The sequence below is a fragment of the Myotis daubentonii genome, chromosome 3, assembly GCF_963259705.1.
Source record: "Myotis daubentonii chromosome 3, mMyoDau2.1, whole genome shotgun sequence".
In the NCBI taxonomy this organism is placed as follows: Eukaryota; Metazoa; Chordata; class Mammalia; order Chiroptera; family Vespertilionidae; genus Myotis; species Myotis daubentonii.
The window spans coordinates 133,892,977-133,914,064 of NC_081842.1; the positions used below are offsets into that span (position 1 = coordinate 133,892,977).

General features: G+C 38.3%; 1 protein-coding gene across 1 annotated transcript in view; it reads left to right on the forward strand.

The window, feature by feature from the left end:
• Nucleotides 1–21,088, forward strand: part of SYCP2L (synaptonemal complex protein 2 like) — a 70,881-nt gene that overhangs the window by 22,062 nt on the left and 27,731 nt on the right. The window contains exons 13-20 of the mRNA XM_059686213.1: nt 886–978; nt 1,076–1,136; nt 8,659–8,801; nt 14,820–14,913; nt 15,383–15,480; nt 16,349–16,406; nt 16,505–16,589; nt 20,129–20,177. Coding sequence (XP_059542196.1) covers nt 886–978; nt 1,076–1,136; nt 8,659–8,801; nt 14,820–14,913; nt 15,383–15,480; nt 16,349–16,406; nt 16,505–16,589; nt 20,129–20,177 — 681 coding nt within the window. The remainder of the gene's footprint in view (nt 1–885; nt 979–1,075; nt 1,137–8,658; nt 8,802–14,819; nt 14,914–15,382; nt 15,481–16,348; nt 16,407–16,504; nt 16,590–20,128; nt 20,178–21,088) is intronic.

A 21,088-nucleotide genomic window follows, 5' to 3' on the forward strand; every position in this document is an offset into this window, starting at 1 on the left:
AAAGCGGCACACCCAGGTGCCGGACCAGCCCGTTCTGGGCCTCTGCACCTCCCACCAGTCTCAATGTGCTTTCTTCTTTACTTCTCTCATTGTAGTACTTCCACTCAGCCAGCTTTCCCATGGTTCTGGATGATAGTTGTAATTTTGTTCTGTATTTTAGTTGTAGTTTTGATGTGGTTGTGGGAGTCAGCAAGTACAGGCATTTACCTATGCTTCCATCTTGGTTCTCCTGTTGCCTCTTTTTACTATAAGCATATATTTACTTTATAATAACTAAAATGAAGATAATTTGAAATCTTTAGGTCTTAGCTCTATTCTAATACAGTGGGGCCTTGACTTATAGGTGTCCCGACTAACGAGTTTTTTGAGATACCAGCTGTCTCTCGGCTGGTTTTTTGCGTTGAGTTGATAGAGTAATTTGAGTTAACGAGCTCCTTAACGAGCTCGGTCTCGGAACTAATTAAACTCGTAAGTCAAGGCCCCACTGTAGATGGTAAGTTAGAGAGTGAATAACCACTTATATTTGATCACAGTACTTCCTTTGATAGAAGTTTCCATCCATATGCAGTGTGAATTGTTACTGTTTAGACATAGAATGGTTGTCTCTGTGATTTCACCAGGAAAAAAAGTTTGTGTGGACAGAATCCTCTGACACATTTGAACATATATTAAATAGTTAAGGATAGTGGTGTTTTTTTCCATAAATAGTTTAGTTGTATAAAATTGTGACCTTCCTTTTGTTTGCAGAAATGAGTAAGGCAATAAAGAGATACCCTGTAATATAAGGGTGGTATTAAGCACTTCTGTTTTTAATGGAAATTTTTTCATTTGACCCTTTGACATGGTACTGATGTGTATAATTTATGCTGAAATTATATCTTACAGATGAGAAAACCAGCAGATGAAAAATTAGAGAAATTTTGGATTGATTTCAACCTAGGAAGTCAGAGTGTAACTTTTTATATAGATAGTACAGAGGTAATCACGTTTGATTTCTGTTTAAAGTTAAGCGCTTAGAGATTGCTCTATGTATGTATTATATGCTCATGAATTTCACATATTTTTTCCCCCTAAGAGTGCTCTGTGGGACTCAGTAAGACTTTCGAAGGAAGCAGTGATTAATTTCAGCATAATAGGTAAGATGATAAACTATCAGAGTATTATTTCTGTTTATAGTTGCAGTATATGTTTAGTTAATTACAGAGAAGATTTAATCCCTTAGGGTGGAAGTGTAGTGGAAGGAGCACTGTGCTTAGGACCAGGATGCAAGGGAATGGAACTGGTGACTTCTTTGCTTTGTGACTTTGGGGTTCAATTACTTGCCTGGTTTTCTCATTGTAGAAATGGTTTAGTTTTTTTAAAAATTAAAAATTAAATTACTATGTGATCTAGCAATATCACTTCTGGGTATATATCTGGGAGGATTGAACACAGGACTCGAAGAGATATTTATACACCCCTGTTCATTGTAGCATTATTCTCAATAGCCAAGAGGTGGAAACAGCCTAAGTGCCTATCAGTGGATAAATAAACAAAATGGGGTGTATACATACAGTGGAATATTATTCAGCTTGAAAAGGAAATAAACTCTGACAACATGGATGAACCTCGGGGACATTTTGCTAAGTGAAATAAGCTAGTCACAAAAGGACAAATACTGTATGATTCTACGTATATGAGGTATCTAAAGAACTCAAATTGATAGAGGCAATAGAATGGTGGTTATCAGGATCTGTGGGGAGGGGAAAATGGGGACTTGTTTAATGTGTACAGTTTCAGATTTACAAAATGAAAATGTTCTGGAAGATCTGTTGTACAACAATATATACTAACTGAACTGTACACTTAAACATGGTGTTATTTTTTGTACCATAATTTAAAAAAAATGTCCTTCTCTTCCCACAGATTTATGGTAATTATCAATGAGTTTATGTGGGTATGTGCCACCTCTGTCTAAATAGCATCCCTCTGACCCCCCTTCTTAAACTTGATCACTCACCTTCCTTCTCAGATTGGTAGACAGGAATGAGGGACATAAAATCAGGAGTGATGCTTTTCTGGATGGCCGCAGTAACCTTAGTCCAGTTCGGCATTTCAGCTATAATCATACTTAAACATCTATTAGGGTTCACGAATTGGGCTTTAAAAATAAAGGGATGTTGGGGGGTACTAGTTGGTTTGGCTCTGTGGATAGAGCTTCGGCCTGCAGACTGAAGGGTCCCGGGTTCGATTCTGGTCAAGGGCACATGCCTGGGTTCTGGGCTTGATCTCCAGTAGGGAGCGTGCAGAAGGCAGCCAATTGATGATTCTCGTCATTGATTTTTTTTCTCTCTCTCTCCCTTTCTCTCTGAAATTAAAAAAAATATTTTTAAAAAGGGATGTTGGGGTGTGGAGGAGGTAGAAGTTGGCAAAGGGGGATAATTGGGGACAAAAAGAGACTTGACTTTGGGTGGTGAGCACACAGTGCAGTGTGCAGATGATGTCTTGAGTTGTACACTTGAAGCCTGTATGTTTATTTTTTTAAAATATGTTTTTATTGATTTCAGAGAGAGAAAGGGAGGAGAAAGAGATAGAAACATCAGAGAGAATCATCCAGCTGCCTCCTGCACGACCCCCACTGGGGATTGAGCCCACAACCTGGGCATGTGCCCTGACCAGGAATCCAACTGTGATCTCCTGGTTCATGGGTCAACTACTCAACCACTGAGCCACACCGGCTGGGCCTGTATAGTTTTATTAACCAATGTCAGCTAACTTCATTGTTCTATTAAACAATAATTTTTGAAAAGATGAAATCATGATCCTCATACAAATATTAAATGAATGTGAGTTGAAGATTTTATTTAATTCATGAATTAATGAGGAAATCAATGAGATGTTATAGCCAGTTCAAAGGAGAATTTAAAATCATACATATGTAAGCAGTGCTGAAATGAACATACAAAGAGATTTAAGACTAGGCAAATTATTCCACAGATAAAATTAATTTGAATTTCTCGAGACAAGAATCATTATCATTATTATTATGATTATTTTTCCACAACTCACAGATTTATAGAATAGCTCAAAGACAATGAAAAGCTCAGATAACCCAAAAGGGATTTGAGAGAGGCACCCAGAAACTTTTTGGCCCATTTCAAAATGTTTCACAGTTTTCTGTATTAGTTCTTTTCAGTGCTTGTGAGAATTTCTTCTAATGTGCAGGGATTTTTACTTTCTCCTGTTGTATACTATTAGGAAAAAAGGGAAATTTTAGGAGAAGGATAGACGAGGCAGTAAAGCAAATGGCAGAAGAGGAGGAGAGACTTTCCCAGTGAAGCTCTGGGAGAAAGAAGTGAAAGATGAAGAGAAGGGAACCTAGATTTTGGAATTACAGGTATATTACTTGACATTTGAGGAGCCTAGAGTTGGAAGAACAGAGAAAGTATGGAAAACTGCACACTCATAACACTTCTGACACCAAATATATAGTTTTTTTTCCCCCTCACATTAAGCAATTCTGATGCTACCTACCTGGAGTTAGTACAGACCTCACACCTTGAGGGCTCAGTCCCATAAGATTTCCCCTACTAATCATAAATCCCAGTATTACCAGAGAGCCACCCGAGTCAAAGGTGGCTCTCTCCTCCTCAGTTTTTATTACACTCACAAGAAAGAATTCAGATGAGTGACAGAAAGCAGTATTGAAATAAAGCAAGGGGATTTATTAAGAATACACTTGGCAGCCCTAGTTGGTTTGTTTCAGTGGATAGAGCATCGGCCTGCAGACCAAAGGGTCCCGGGTTCATTCAAGTCAAGGGCATGTACCTTGGTTGCGAGCTCCTCCCTGGCCTGGGCCCTGGTTGGGGTGTGTGCAGGAGGCAACTAATTGATGTGTTTCTCTCACATTGATGTTTCTCTCTGTCTTTCTCTCTCTCTCTTCCACTCTCTAAAAATCAATGGCAAAATATCCAGGGGTGAGACAACAACAAAAAAAGAATACACATGGCATAAGGCACAAGCAGGCAACTCAGCTAGTCTGAGTGCCCCACTTGGTGGGGGTTCAAGGGTTTTATACTTTCCCCCCAATAGGTTTCAAGGTTCTCCTATCAGATAGACTAGATTTCAAGGTTCCCCTTTTACATTGTTGGAGCTTTCCCCATAATTTATGACAACATCTGGCCATATTGTCTTTGTAAGTCCCAAGAGGGCTGACTTCTTTGTTCAGTGGGTGAGATAAACTCCCCCTTTTCATCCCTTCCCCTCCTCCTGCCCTGACAGCTATTTATCCTGCCTGACATTCCCCCCTCAAGTAATATTATCCAAATGCTTTTGGATTTTTGTTATTTGTCTCCAAGACTTCATCTGTCCTTGGGTTTAGCTGGCACAAATGGCATTAATTGGGTCTGTGTCCTCTGTTTTCCCAGGCCAGGGTGATTCAAGCTATGTATTCTCTGGTTAAGGAATTGCTCTCAAGTGTCCTTAGTTGGGGAAGATAAGATCTTGCAGTTCAGAAGCTGGCTGCAAGCTGCCCAAAGTGTTTGGTCTTGTTTAATTTTGTTGTCTCAGTTTCCCCATTCCACTTGCCCAGGGATTTCCCTAGCTTCTTACCTTGCTGGCACACCAGATGGCCACCTGTCAACTTCTGACCCATTTGCTACAAATCGTGGGTTCTCACAACCTCCTCAGGTTTGATAATTTGCTATATTGGCTCACAGAACTCAGGGAAACACTTATTTAAATTACAAGTTTATTGTAAAGAATACAATCAAGGATACAGATGAAGAACCGGGTAAAGAGGTACATAGGGAGAGATCCAGAAGTATCCTGAGCATAGGACTCCTGTCCCTGAGAAATTGGGTTGCTCTGCCCTCCTGATCCAAGGAGGTGTCAACCTGAAAGCTCTTTAAGCCTCTACTTTAGGAATTTTTATGGAGGCTTTATCAAAAAGGCACGATAGATTATTATCTCAATCTCTGGCCCCTTTCCCCTCCCTGGAGGTTGAGGAGTGGGGTCTGAAAGTTCCAACCCTCACATGGTGACTTAGTCTTTCTGGGACTGGCCACCATCCTGCTGCTCTAGGAGCCACCAGTCACCTCATTAGCATACAAAAGATACTCTTCACTCCAGGGATACTAAGGGTCTTAGCTCTTGTGTTAGGAATAGGGGTCAGAGACCAAATATACATTACTATTTGCTAGATGCTTCTAGCAAATTACAAAGAGTTTTAGGAGCCCTGTGTCAGGAATCTGGGCAGAGGCCAAATATATAGTTCTTATTGTGTCACAGATGAGAAGAACTAGAGTTACGCAATCACAGAATTGGAAAGATAGGATACATTAGTCGGCAGTATCACCTACCTGTAGGAAATAGAAGGGGTTTATAAATAACTTACTAGAAATGTGAATTAAGTATAATCATAAATATAAATTAAGAATAACTTTATGTTGTCATTACCTGTTACTGTTAATTTCAGATATATAAAATATTGTTGATATTTACTCTAAGTCATTATTTTGGAAGGACTTCCATGGATTTTCTGACTGTGGTAGCCCTAACATTGTTTTTCTTAGTTTAAGTTCCGAACTCCAAACCTTGCTACTGTAATGGTTTTCAGGAACTAACTTGCCAAGTTAATATTCTATACTTCACTAATATATCACATTTCTGTGAGACTCCATAATTTACAAAGTGCCTCACAGTGTTTGAAGGAGGTAGGTATTATTTTCTATTTTTACTTTTTTAAAAATATATTTTTATTGATTTCAAAGAGGAAGGGAGAGGGAGAGAGAGTTTCATAGAAACATCAATGATGAGAGAGAATCATTGATGGGCTGCCTCCTGCATTTCCCCCCCCTCCACCCCCCCACTGGGCATGAGCCCACAGTTTGGGCATGTGCTCTTGATCAGAACCGAACTCAGGACCTTCAGCCTGTAGGCTGGTGCTCTATCCACTGAGCCAAACCAGCTAGAGCTATTTTCTATTTTTATAACCAAGGAAACTAAAGATTGTTTAGCAAACTCTCCAAGCAACACCTTAGTTTTATATGCAACTTCTTGCTAAGCAGTTGGCAATGTTTTAGTAGTATGTTGAGTGCTTGGTGCAGTCCTGAGATAATTTCTTCTGAACCTTGTATGCCCTTGTATGTTTGCATTGAGCTCTATATCCCAAATAGCTGTTTATATTTTTAGATATAGTTTGAATTACTTTTGTTGCAGTGTTTCATAGACTTTTCCTGTAGTGACTAGATGTCCAGTAAGATTGGTGTTTGGGGGATTGCTGAGGTTGTCTCTATGCCAACATTGTCCTATAGAAACACAGTATGAGCCACATATTTAATATTAAATTTTCACATCGCCACATTAAGAAGTTATTTTAATAATATACATTTAACCCAATATATCCAAAATATTAACATTTAAATATGTAATTAAAATGAAAAATTGATGAGATATTTTACTTTCTCTTTTTTTTTGTACTAAGTCTTCACAAACTGATGTGTATTTTATGCTAATGGTGCACTTCGATTTGTACTAGCCATATTGTAAGTACTCAGTACCCATAAATCTAGACCTAGGTGTGTCTCATTCTTTTTTCCTCTTTCTGTCCTCATCAATTTGTGACTGTTAGCTTTGCCTATTCTTTCATAGACTTTCCTCTTTTCTCTCCTGCTGCTTCCAACTCAGCATGTACTTACTGTGGCTTATTCTTGGACTCTCCTTGAATTATTAGCCAGTAATTTTCAACCTTTTTTCATTTCATGGAAATGAACTAAACTAATTACTAAAATTCTGCAGCATACACAAAAATACATGATATTTTTTGTTGATTCAATAAAAAATAGGTATAATTTTGACTGATTAATAAAAAAACTCATAGTAATTACCTATAATTTTTGTTCCAAAGTGATTTTTAAAAAAATCAGGTGCCTATATTTGTATATAAGGATTTCTGGTACCAAGAATTAACCAATTAGATGCAATCTTATTATTCTAGGTAACCAATAAGATGCAACTCTTTTATATGATCTACGTAAAAGACAGGGCATTCACACTGGACAGCTATTGTTGTGTTGGCTCTGGTCATTTTTTTATTTGACGATCTAAGGGAAAATAAGTCAGTACCTCTGACTAAATAGTCAGGTATTGCATGTTTTAAAAATTCTTGCAGCACACCATTTGAAAATCGCTGGTCTAAGCTATTTTCTGTTCTAAATCAATTACTATTTGTCAGTAAAGGGCTGGTGTCCTGGAAGGGGGCTCTCTTGGAGACTGTTGTCTAAGAAACAGGCCTGTTTCTATGATGTTTCCATTTCTCCTTTTTAAATGGAGGCTATTGAAAGGAAGGTAGATTATTCCACTTTGCACATTGCACACAGTGACATTGAATTTGAATTTTAGAAATAAGTGGGATCTGGGAGAGAGAAAGAATGAGAATGAATGTTGTGCTTAATATATTGGGAAGTTAAATACCTGTTGCATATGATAGCTTTGTATTCACAGAATGCTCTTTGAAAAATGGTTTCAGTAGATAAGGACATCTCCATTGCTATTTTCTATTTCTGTCAGATTAACCACTTCATTTGTGCGTCTATCAACACATATGTGAATCTAATAAAAATAACTAAGTAACTTTTTAAAAATTATTTAAACTTGGTTGCTTTATTTTGCACTTTTAAAATTCACAAAGCTTCACAATATCTGTTTGATCATCAAGGTTTTATAAGACAATGAAAATTTTATCGCATCAACTGGGCATACTCAAAAACAATGGATAATTTACAAACAAATTTTTTTTAATGAAGAACATTTTGCAAAATGCACACTGGTACACATCTGATTAAATCTATCCTAAAATTAGACTTTAAAATAAAAACAAAAAACCAAAAAACCACAGACAGATTTAACACTGACAAGCCTACCAGAATAATGCTGGTGGCAGGCTATAAACAGCTTTAATGTTGAGTGTAATTTGGGGGTAGCAGGAAGAAAATATTATTCATTTAACCTGCAATTGAAATAATCTGTGAGTAAAAGTTCTATAATTTAATGAAGTGAACAACAATTTAAAAAAGTGAACAACTCTTTTGCCTATGGGTTAGTTTCTCAGGTTTGTTTGTTTTTAACTGTGAAATTTTGACTAAAGAAAATGGATCCTAGAACTAAAATCCTTAAGGAAAAGAAAAACCTGGGGGTGAGGGAGAAACAAAATCAGTACTTTAATCTTTCTAACGTGGTTGTAACAAACAAAATCATTGTTCATATTAAGAAAGAATATCAGAGATGATATAGGGCAGTGGTCGGCAAACTCATTAGTCAACAGAGCCAAATATCAACAGTATAACGATTGAAATTTCTTTTGAGAGCCAAATTTTTTAAACTTAAACTACATAGGTAGGTACATTGTTATTAACTTAATTAGGGTACTCCTAAGGCTTAGGAAGAGCCACACTCAAGGGGCCAGAGAGCCACATGTGGCTCGTGAGCTGCAGTTTGCCGACCACAGATATAGGGGGTTGAGTTTTGGCTTATGTAACTTCTAAAAATATGATTTCTTTTCAATTACTCATTGCAGAAAAATCTGGACTATTGATAAATATCTCAGTGTACTTATTTAAAATTATAAAATACAAACTTTCAATGTGTTGATATACATTGGTATATTTTATTTTTTGCTAGAAACTGAAAAGAAAAAGATGTTCATCATTTACTTGAAGCCTATTAATATTGGAAACAAGGAAGTGAGGAAAGTAGAAATTCATTTTGATTTGCAATTCAACATATCACAAGCTTCCGTTAAAGCTTTAGGAGAAGACAAACAGGTGGCAGGTTTAATTCTCTTTAATTATTTGACTGTGTTTTAGTATGTTTTCATGTCTCTTAAATTTCCATGTTGGGTTTTTTTTTAAATTGAAATATAATCGACATAATATTATACAGTCATGTGTTGCATAATAATTTTTCAATCAGTGACAGACTACATAGATGAAGGTGGTCCCATAAGATTATAATGGAGTTGAAAAATTCCTACCACCTAGTGACAGCATAGCACTCATAACATCATCATAGTGCAATGCATTTTTAATGATGTTGATGTAAGCAAACCTACAGCCAGTTGCATAAAAGTGTAGCACATAATCCTTGGTAATGATAATAAACAACAACATTATTGATTTATAAATTTACTATACTATATTTTTTTGTCATAGAGTATTCTTTCTCTTTATTAAGAAAAAAGTTTGCTGTTAGACAGTATGCTGTGTTACATTGGCAGCAGCCTCATACATCTGAGGCTTATTGTGTCTTTTGCTTGAATCATTTCATGTTGTGTTTGTTTTAATCTCATGTTGTTTTATACAGTAACATGCTATACAGGATTGTAGCCTAAGAACAATAGACTCTATAATATAGCATAGGTGTATAGTAGGCTATACCATCTAGGTTTGTGTAAGTGCACTGGATGATGTTCGCATAACAAAGACATCACCTGATAATGTATTTCTCAGAACATATCCCCATCATTAGTGGTACATGACTGTACTAGTTTCAGGTGTACAACATAATGATTCAGAATTTGAATATATAGCAAAATGACCACAACAAGTCTAGTTAACAGCCGTTGCCATAAAGATTTTTTTCTCGTGAGAACTTTAAATTTACTTTCTTAGTAATTTTCAAATATGTAGTTTTTGTCTATTTCTCCTTTAGGTTTGTTAATATTTGTTTTATATAGGTAGGTTCCTATGTTAAGTGCATAAATATTTTAAAATATTATATTGTGTTGTAGGATTGATCCCTTTATCATTATATAATGACCTTCTTTGTCTCTTATGTCAGTCTTTGTTTTAAAATCTATTTTGTCTGATATAAGTATAGCTACCTCAGCTTTTGTTTGGTTTCCATTTGCATGGAATATTTTTTCCATTCCTTCACTGTCAGTCTATGTGTGCCCATATAGATGGATCTCTCTCTCTTTCTTAATCTATTCAGACACTTTATGTCTTTCGATTGGAGAATTGAATTCATTTATATTTAAAGTTATCGATAGGTACACACTGATTGCCATTTTGTAAATTGCTTTCTGGCTGTTCTGTACACCCTCCGTTCCTTCTTCTCTTGTCTATTCCTGTGTGATTTGATGATTTTCTGTACTATTATGCTTAGTTTCCTTTTTCCTTTTTGTGTCTACTATACGTTTTTGCTTTGTTACCATGAGGCTTATATAAAACAACTTATAACAGCCTATTTTTAAGTTGATAATAATTTAAGTTTGATTATATTCTAATGCTCTGCATTTTTACTCTTTTCCCCACATTTTATTTTTTTGATGTTAAAATTTACAACTTTTTATTTTGTGTTCCCTTAATGAAGTATTATAATTATTTTTACTACTTTTGTCTTTTAGCTTTCATATTAACTTTATAAATAATTATAAATAGATTATTCTGAATTTTACTATATATTTACTTTTATCAATAATTAATAGTTTTATATATTTTTATAATTGATTTTAGAGAGAAAAAGGTAGAGAGAGAGAGAGACATCAATGTGAGAGAGAAACATCGATCAGTTGCCTCCCACACACCCTGACTGGGGATCAAACTTGCAACCAGGGTATGTGCCCTGGCCAGGAATTGAACCCACCACCATTTAAAAAAAATATTTTTATTGTTGTCAGAGAGAAAGGGAGAGGGAAAGAGAGAGATAGAAACAACAATGATGAGAGAATCATTGATCAGCTGCCTCCTGCATGTCCCACACCGGGGATTGAGTTCTCAACTCGAGCATATGCCCTGACCAGGGATTAAACTGTGACTTCCTAGTTCATAGGTTGATGCTTAACCATTGAGCCAGCTGGGCTGTATATTTTCCTGTTACTAATTAGCACCCTTTCATTTAAGCTCAGAGAGTCCCTTTGACATTTCTTGTAAAGATGGTTCAATATTGATGAACTCCTTTAGCTTGTCTGGAACACTTTATCTCCAATTCTGAATGATAGCATTGTCAGTAGGGTATTCTTGGTTGGAAATTTTTGTCTTTCAGCACTTTTAATATATTGTGCCACACACCTTTGGCCTGCAAAGTTTAATTGAGAAAACTGAGTCTTAGAGAGGTTCCCTTGTATGTAACAAATTATTTTTCTCTTGCTGCTTTTATGATTCTCTTTTTGTCTTTAATTTTTGACACTTTAGTTATAATGTGTCATGGTCTCTCTCTCTCTCTCTCTCTCTCTCTCTCTCTCTCTCTTTCTCTCTTTCTCACTCTCTCTCTTTTCTTTTTAACCTCTTTGGTTTTCTGAATCTGGATGTCTATTACCTATTCCAGGTTAGAGAAGTTTTCAGTCATTATTTCTTCAGATAAAGTTTCTATCCCTTTCTCTCTTTCTTCTCCTTCTGGAACCCCTGTAATATGAATGTCTGTCTGCTTGATGTTGCTCCGTAAGTCCCTTACACTATCCTCACTTTTTTCATTCTTTTCCTCCTTGCTGCTCTGGTTGGGTGAGTTCGACTGCCTTGCCCTGTTCACTGATCCTTTCTTCTGTTTCATCTAATCTGCTGTTGGACCTCTGTAGTGTATTTTTCAGTTTAGTTACTGTATTAAGGTCTGTGAGTTCTATTCGGTACTTCCTTATATTTTTTACATCTTTTTTTAAGGTCTCACTATGTTCCTCCATTATTCTCCCACCTTTGGTGAGCATTCTTATGACCATTGTTTTGAACTGCTTATCGGGTAAATCACTTTCTTTTCATTAAGGTCTTCTTCTAAGGTGTATTTTGTTTTCATTTGGAACATATTCCTTTGTTTTTCGTTTTCCTTAACTGTGCTGCTTTCTATGCATTAGATCAAACAGCCACCTCTCCCAACCTGAAGGAGTGGCCTCATGAGGAGATTAGCCTTGTTGCTCAACCTTGCCCTAGCTTTTAGTTGTCTCTCAATCCTGTGGTTGCCCAAGCAGTCTTTTTTATTTTCAGGGGCTCCTAGTATTTGAGGTTGTGTCAAGAGTTGTCTGTATCCCAAAGGGGAAGATTTCAGTCAACACCTAGATTTAGGCTGATTGGAAAACAGACCATCAGCCAGCAGTTTTTTAACTATGCAGATATATATATCTCCATCCCCCACCCACCCCCGTGGGACTGTGAGTGTAAGCCCCACTATCCACTAGAGCCAGGTGATCTAGAGGTGTCCCCTGGGTAGCAGCCACTAAAATTGGGGTGCTAAGTGATGGCACAATCTCCTTTCTGGCAGACACTGGTGATCTGTAGTGAAGCAGAGAAAGAGTGCAAAGGTAGCATCTCTGGGCCTCTGTTTTGGAGAGTACCTCAGTAGCCTCTATACATGTGCCTATCCAGAAAATCTGCCTCTCTTGTCAGCGCTTCAGGAAAGCATATAGGCCTTTTTTAAAAAAAGACTTGGGGTACACTTTAGTCTGTGGAATGTGCTGTGCTCTAGGGATGGTCTCCCCAGTTGTTATAGTCCTATGGGACACAGGAATGCAAACCCTGCTGGCCATCAGAACCAGGCAATCCAGTGGCATACTCTGAGTGGCAACCTCCAAACCTGAGGCACCAGATGCATGCACAAGCTGCCTTCTGGGAGATCCTGGTGCTCTGGGGCAGGTGGAGGGAGAGTATGAGGATAGCATCTGCCCTCCAAGTTCTCTGGAGAGGTTTATGTACAGTTGGCCCTAAGGTGTGTGTTTAATTAGAAACCTGCCTCTCAGGCAGCAGCTATGAAGATAAGTAATAGGCCTCTTTCACAGAAGGACTGGACATTTCAGTCTTTTGTGTCACTGCTGTGTCCTGGATTGGTAGCTGGTTAAGAACTCTCTCTTCAATGGCTGCAGTCTGGAGGGACCCATGAGATTAAGCCCTGTGGCCACTAGAGCCAGGGAATTTAGAGGTGTCCCCTGCATGGCAGCTGCAAAAATCAGGGCACTAGATGAGAGTACAAGCTCCTTTCCAGGAGACATTGGCAAGCTAGAGAAAGGGACTCTAGAGTGCAAAGATGGTACATTTTGGCTTCTGACCCTGGAGAATATTTCAGTAGGCCCCTAGATGCGTGTTAAATTAGATGCCTGCCCCTCAGTCTGATGTTTTAATATAAACAAATAAGTTTCTTTCACAGAAAATTTGTGTGTTTTTTCAAGGATTGCCTCCAGGCTGGGCCCTGGGGAAGGTGAGCCTGCATGTGCAAGCGCTTTAAGAACTCTGTCTCAGTTTGTTACAGCCTATAGGTCTCATGGACTTTAGTCCTGTTGGCTTTCAAAGCTAGATACGTTGTGGGGGAGGACACTTATCTCTCAGATACAGGTGTTAAAAGTTGGGGTACCAGAGTTTCTTCTCTTTTTCAAGGAGGAATTGGGGGTTTTGAGTTCCTTCCTGATTGTGGGTTGCCAAGTGGTAGGGTGTATGGTGAGATTGTGTCTCAACAGCTCCTGTCTGCTTCAATGTGGGTTTTTCTTGTTCACCTAATCTATGGGAATAATTCAGCTAGATTTTTTTCCCCAGAGGAAATTGCACTATGTGTAGCTGAAGATCAGTGTGTCTGTGGGAGGGGGTGAGTTTAGGATCTTCCTACATTGCCATCTTGAACCAGAACTCCTTGTTGAGTTTTGATGTGAATATTTGATTAAGCAGAAGATTGATCTTTTGCAGATCATAATAGTTGTGAGTTCTAATCCCAATTCTTCCTTTTCAGTTATCATTGTCTTAACTACATAGGGCACAAAGCCTCTTTGTGTCTCAAGCAGCCTCTTTGTGTCTTAATTTTATTTATTTTGAACAGTTGAAAATTTTTCTAGGATAGCACCTCCTTAACCATATTCTTGGAGAAATTCTGAGGATACTTGCTGTGGACTTCTTGGCACTTTCCTATCACTGAGCTCCTTGAGGATGAGGGGAATCACTAGGAATAGGGTCTTTTTGGAAGTTTTTCAACAGTTCTATCTAGTGGTCTTATATTGTGGAAATGAGATGAGCCTTGTGTAGACTGTTATGGTCTCTGTCTTGCTGAGTATAATATTTCCTATTTATCCACAAGAACAAGGAGCCTTTCTCTATCATAGACAGTAGGCAGGGCAAAGAAATTTGTGGCAAGAAGATACAAAACACTATGGTATGGTCAGTAGGGGTGGAATTAAAATGTCAGAGACCTGAGGGAGTATGTATTAGGCTGGTTTCTTTTTGGCTTTGAATTATATATAGAATCATTCTATACATGCTAAAGTGCTCTGCAAATATAGTTTACAAAGACTTACCTATGAGAAGACCATTTCATGGCTGAAGATGAGAAATAAAAGTAGAATCAATTAATTAATAAAAAAACACCTCCTCCATCATACTTCATATGAGTTGGCCTGACACTGTAGGTTTGCCTTCATTCATGAAAAACATCAGAATTATATGTATTACCACATTTCACAAAATGAATAAAAAATTTTGGGAGAAAACTGGGCTTTGCACACTACTAAGCCACAGTTCCTCGATCACAAGACCCTTTGAGGAAGGGGCGGGGATGATGAAAGCCTGCAGGTGGGACTCAGCAGACTCATCCTGAGAGCTTCAGTCCCTGCGTAAAGCTCAAGGGGCCAGACTTGGGACAGAGGAAGCAAAGGCTGTTACAACTTCAGAGTAGGAGTGACTGAGAGTTGGAAAGTGCTCAACCAGAGCTGGTTCTGAAAGGAGGAGGTAGGCAGAGACCCTGGAAAGAGTGAAATGATCCTTCCAAATGACCAACTTCTAATTTTTTATCTGCTATTTCTCAGCTTTAAATTTTCCTTAAATTAAAAAAGAAAAGATTACTGGTTTTAAAAGTCATGTGGCTTTTGGCTTGCATTTCAGATATTGTTTGACCAGATAAAAATCTCCTCACAACTTCTTGATAAATTTGTAAAGGAAGAACCTGAGAGTCCTATCAACCACAAAAGAGAGACAGGTATATTGGGAAATAACAAATTTTCGTACTCTGAATACCCTATAAAAATAATGATAAAACCTTACTTGGAAGAGGTCACTGAAAACCTATGATCATATAAGAGTGATAAATGTATTATTGTGCCTTTGGAGAAAGAAAACTACTAAGAGCCTTGAATCATTTTGCCCACCTGATACAGTCTCTCTTCTGGGTCAGTTGGAAATAAAGGAGAAAACATGATGTGGGTGGCAGGCAGCAGGAGACAGGGTGTGCAGGAGCATCTACCTACAAAGCTGACCCCACACATCACATACCCCTTATGAGTTACAGCTCAGGGCTGCTTTCTATAGCCACTATAGATTTACCAGCTCTTACCTAAATATGGTATGTCCCTACACTGAGGGTTCCACGAAGAGCACTTGGAGAGAATGCCCACTGTCATGCGTGGATACTGTGATCACCTTTATATGCTCTTTTCTTAATGTGATAGACCAGGCAGAAGAATCCACCAAGCTGGCAGAGTTAACGCCTGCCGAAGCTGACTACTGCCTAATAACTATCCCCTTAAACGACCAGTCTGAGCTTTCTGTGAGTATGGGGTGTGGGGGACAAGATTCTGAACTGTGTCCACTAGGATGCCACCAGGTGGAAGCACTCTCCTGGCTTGCAGTCCGTTTTCTCCAGGCTAACCATCAGTCTCTGGTTTGGCCATCCCCTCCTTTAGATTATTTTTGCCTGTCATGATTTTGTGATCTCTCCTTGCTCTCAACTTGGCTCTCTCATGGAATGAGTGACTTGGCGGGCTCTGCCTCATTCCCTCATTTGGGATCTGGTGACTGAGATGTAGGGAAAGGAGCCTACTCTTCGGGGATATACTGTTTTTTACTTACTACCTGTGGGAACTTGGACAAGTTTCCTAACATCACTGAGCCTGAAGATTCCCATCTCTAAAACAGAGGTGATAGCTGGTTCTCAATGTGGATCTCTGCGATCAAAAACAGAATGTGTGTACAGCACCTAACACACTGCTTAGCATGGATAGGTATTCTGCCCCTTCTCCTTTGCTTATATTTGATTATCTGGACACATCATACAGAAGTGCGATGACATTGTAATGGTATTTTAAAAACAAACATACCAAAGATTACTCCTTTAGATAGTCGGTCTCCTTGTCAGGTTATGCATTTATCCCAACAATTTTGATGCTATTAAAGACAGTTTTTGTAAGTCTTCCTTTGATGTTTCCCTTAGTAACTTTGGAATGCTGTGATTGTCTTTGATAGTGGCAAATTTTTGCCTGAGAATGAATATCAATTTATTAGAATAGCCAACTCTAATAAATAAAGAGCCTTATATCTTAGTATTTAATGGAAATGCTTTTCTTTGGAGGTGGCTCCAAAAGAATGATAAAAGAGGGCTTCAAAGACACCATAATTAAACACATATTTTTTTGCAGCAAACAAAGATAGCTGATAGTTCACCTGAAAAATGGAAACTGGGTGATATACAACAAGGTCAGATTTTTTTAATCTATCATAAATAAGTCTTGAATGGTATTTTATATTTAAATATTTAATTGAGAAACTTTTTTTTTGTTTTTAATTCCCATTAGAAGTTCCTTCAAAACATGAGTATTCTTCAGATTTACAAGAGCAATCAGGAAAAATCCTGGTTCCTAAATTAAAAGATAAATCCAGGTAAATGATTTTCAAAACTAACCAATTATGTAGATTGCTGTTAATGTGACTAGTTAATGCACAAGTCAACAGTCTAGGTGTGTGGTTGGCAAACTCATTAGTCAACAGAGCCAAATATCAACAGTACAACGATTGAAATTTCTTTTGAGAGCCAAATTTTTTAAACTTAAACTATATAGGTAGGTACATTGTTATTAACTTAATTAGGGTACTCCTAAGGCTTAGGAAGAGCCACACTCAAGGGGCCAAAGAGCCGCATGTGGCTCGCGAGCTGCAGTTTGCCGACCACAGATTATCCCTCTTTCCTGGACCTGGCCACGCCCCACAGAAGGAGAGAGCACTGTGTGCAGTTTTCTGTAGGATTAGAGCAGAGGTGGAATGTTCTCCTGACCTATAGGTCTCTACCATTATACCCCCAGTGCTTTCTTTTGTGAGGTATTTTTCTGCAGCAAAACATTGAATATCCCCAATCAGAAAATATATATCATTGGCATTAATTAATTGGCCACTTTTCCATATAGGTCTCTGAAGAACAGATCATAAGACAAGTGATTTTTTTATGGTTTGAGACATAATTAAAATGAATTAAACTGTACATATGTTAAGTGTATAATTTAATGAGTTTTGACATATGTCTACACCCAGGAACCATGACCACAAGCAGATAATGACCAATCACCACCAAGAATATCTTCCTGCCCCTTTGAACTCCCTCCCGCCCTTCTTTATACCCCTCCCACCCCCACTGCAATCACTGATCTATTTTCTGTGACAGATAAGTTTGCCGTTTTAAAAATCATATAGAAATGGAATCAAACAGAAGCTATTTTTCTAGTTTCTTTTTTGTGTGTAATTATTTTGAGATTCATTCACGTTGTATGTATCAGCTGTTCATTCTTCTATATTGCCCAGTGGTGTTACATTGTACGGGTGGATACACTGCAAGCTGTTTATCATTCACCTGTTGATTGACATTTGAGTTGTTTCCAGCTTTTTGTTGTTATAAGTAAAGTCCTTAGGATTCATGTATAAGTCTTTGCAGGGACACATGTTTTCTTTTCTCTTGGGATGGAGTTGAATGGTTGGATCATTGTTGGTGTATGTTAATTTTTTAAAAAAATACTGTCAAATTGCTTTCCAAAGTGGTTGCATCATTTTACATTCCCATCAACAACTTTTGAGAGTTCTAGATGCTAGTCATTCTTGCCAGTAGTTGGTAATGTCTTCCTTATCTTGCTATTGCAATGGAAGTTTAGTGGTATTTCATGTGGCTTTAATTTGCATTTCCTTTATTTGTAACAGACCCAAACTAGAAACAACCCAAATGTCCATCAATAGATGAATGGATAAACAAATTTTGTTATATACATACAGTGGAATAGTGCTCAGAAATAAAAATAAATTAACTATTAATATAGACAACATGAATGACTCTCCACATAATACCAAGTCAAAGAAGCCAGACAAAAAAAAGAGTATGTATTGTATGATTCCATTTACATAAAATACTAGAAAATGCAAACTAATCTCTAGAAACAGAAAGATCAGTGATTGCCTGGAAATGGGGGTTCATTGGCCCTTTTTTATATTGTGATAAGAACACTTAACATGAGCTTTGCCCTCTTAATAAAATTGTATGTGCCCAAACAATATTGTTAACTATAGGCACATTATTATACAACAAATTTCTAGGACTCATTTATCTTGTGTAATTGAAACTATACTTGTTGAATAGCAACTTTGCATTTCCTCCTCCCTTCAGCCCCTGGTAATCACCATCCTATTCACCCTTTCTGTGAGTTTGACTCATTCATTCATTCATTCATTCATTCATTCATTTCCTCACCCAAGAATATGTTTTATTGATTTTAGAGAGAGAGGGAAAGGGAGGTGGGAGAAAGAGAAACATTGATGTGAGAGAGAAACAGATCAGTTGCCTCCCGTACACACCCCAGCTGGGCATCAAACTTGCAACCTAGGTATGTGCCCTGACCAGAAATCAAACCCACAACCCTTTGGTGTATGGGATTATGCTCCAACCAACTGAGCCAACCATCCAGGGGTGAGTTTGACTCTTTTAGATACCTTGTGTAAGTGGAATTGTGCAGTATTTGTCCTGTGACTGGCTTATTTCACTTAGCATAATGTCATTCAAGTTCATCCATGTTGTTGCACATTGCAGAATTTGCTTCTTTTTTAAGGCTGATAAGTATTCCATTGTATGTATGTATCACATTTTGTTTATCCATTCATTCATCTATGGACATTTAGATTGTTTCTGTATCTTGGCTATCTATACTAATAAAAGGGTAATATGCTAATTAGACTGGACATCTTCTGGACATCCTTCCGGACAAAGCCATGGTGGCGAGGGCCAAGGCACAGGCAGTTAGGGGTGACCAGGTCAGCAGGGGAGGGCAATTGGGGGCGACCAGGCTGACAGGAGAGGGCAATTAGGGGTGACTAGGCTGGCAGGCAGAGGCAGTTAGGGGCAATTAGGCAGGCAGGCAGAGGTGGTAGGGGCAATCAGGCAGGCAGGCAGGTGAGCGGTTAGGAGCCAGCAGTCCGGATTGGAGAGGGTGCAGGCCGGGCTGAGGGACCTCCCCCCTCCTGTGCATGAATTTCATGCATCAGGCCTCTAGTTGTAAATAATGCTGCAGTGAACATGGGAGTGAAGATATTTCTTCAATATCCTGATTTCAATTCCATTGGATATATGAGATTGCTAGATCATATAATAATTCTATTTTTAATTTGTTTGAAGAAATTCCATACTGTTTTCTATAGCAACTACACTATTTTACATTCCCATGAATTATGCAAGGGTCCCAATTTTTCCACATCTTCAACAACACTTAGATTTTATTGTTGTTAATCCTCACCCGAGGATATTTTTTCAATTGATTTTTTTTTTTAGAGAGAGAGTGGAAGGGAGGAAGGAAGGGATGGAGGGAGGGAGGGAGATAAGGAGGGAGGGAGGAAGGGAGATAGAATGTAAGAGAGAGAGAGAAACGTCAATGTAGGAGAGACACATTGCTTGGTTGCCTCTCACATGCACCCCAACCAGGGCCAGGGATTGAACCTCTAACCCAAGTACGTGTCCTGGACTGGGAGTTGAACCGAAGGCCCTTTGGTCTATGAATCAGTGCTCTAACCACTGACCCACACTGGCCATGATGAAAGCTATCTTTTTAGCACCTGAGGGGATTCTAAAGCAGAGCCAGACATGAAGCACTGCTCTGCAGCTTTGCCAAAGCTGGCTGCTCATTTGCGGGTCCTACCCTGCCTTCCTCTTTGTATGCCTGACAGAGAAGGGTTCCACAAAGGTTTGTTTTGTTTTAAATAACTGGTTGTTGTCAGGCAGAGAATCTATGGAAATGGATTGCAAGTTAAGTTCTGCACAGGTTATGGTGCTTCCCATGCACGGGGCTCACATCAGACAAAGGGCATATGAAGGGGAAAGTAGTTAGGGCTGTGAAGGGAGGGAAGGAGGAGGTGATGGTTGTATAGTTCCACTGATTTGATATATTTTGTTTTAGGAAAGAATCTACTTTCAAGGGTGCCAGAAAGCAAGAAAGAAGGATGTCGGTAATGAAGTAACTTTTCTTGTTTGGAGGCATTACTTCCCAAATTTTAGTTATTTGCATACCATCTTCAAAATCTGTTATGGCTCTGCTCTTTATCTCTATTTTTCTCCATTTAAATTGATCTTAAACTTATTTTAAAGGGAATTATTTCACTTCCAAATGGAAAAGCAGCATGAGTTGTAACAAATAATAAGGCCCCAAATAAACACAATAGAAATAACAGTTATCATATCAAACTGTACTTTTACTTGTATCAGGCTTTGAGGCTAAAGCCTGTTCTTGCTTTTAAAGAAAAGATAAGTAGAAGAGAAGGGCTCAAGACCTACTGACACTTGAGATTTATCCTGAATGGAAGCAGACGTGGTAATGAAGTGAAAGAAATGTTTTGCTCTGAGTCAGTGACATGGTTTTGTTTCTCTGGGCACCAACTTACACCTCGCCAGCTTGTCTGCCACTTTGGGATGGTCAGTGCTCTAAATCTGTAGTCAGAGCATTTAAAAAAATCTCTATAATGAATATTAAATGAAATTTTCTACAAACTTGAGATCATGAGCTTCAAAGAAATGAGTTAAGGCTCTTCCTGGCTTGCTTTTAGCAATGGCTCTCACTTTCCACTGCCCATCTTCTAGTTGGAATCATCAGGGGAGCTGATACAAAACTGCAGCCTGATGGTTCTGACTTAGTTGGTCCAGGGGAGAACTCAGGCATCGGGATCTGTTTCAAAGCCCCCTCCTGATATGAGCCAACTTGAAAAACAGCTGCTCTGGGTACTTGCACTTTTTAAAATAACTTTCAGCCCCTGAAAGTTATGTATATGTATATATGTATACACACACACACAACTTTTTTAAAAATTGACTTCAGAGAGGGAGAAAGAGAAAGATAGAAACGTCAATGATGAGAGAGAATCAT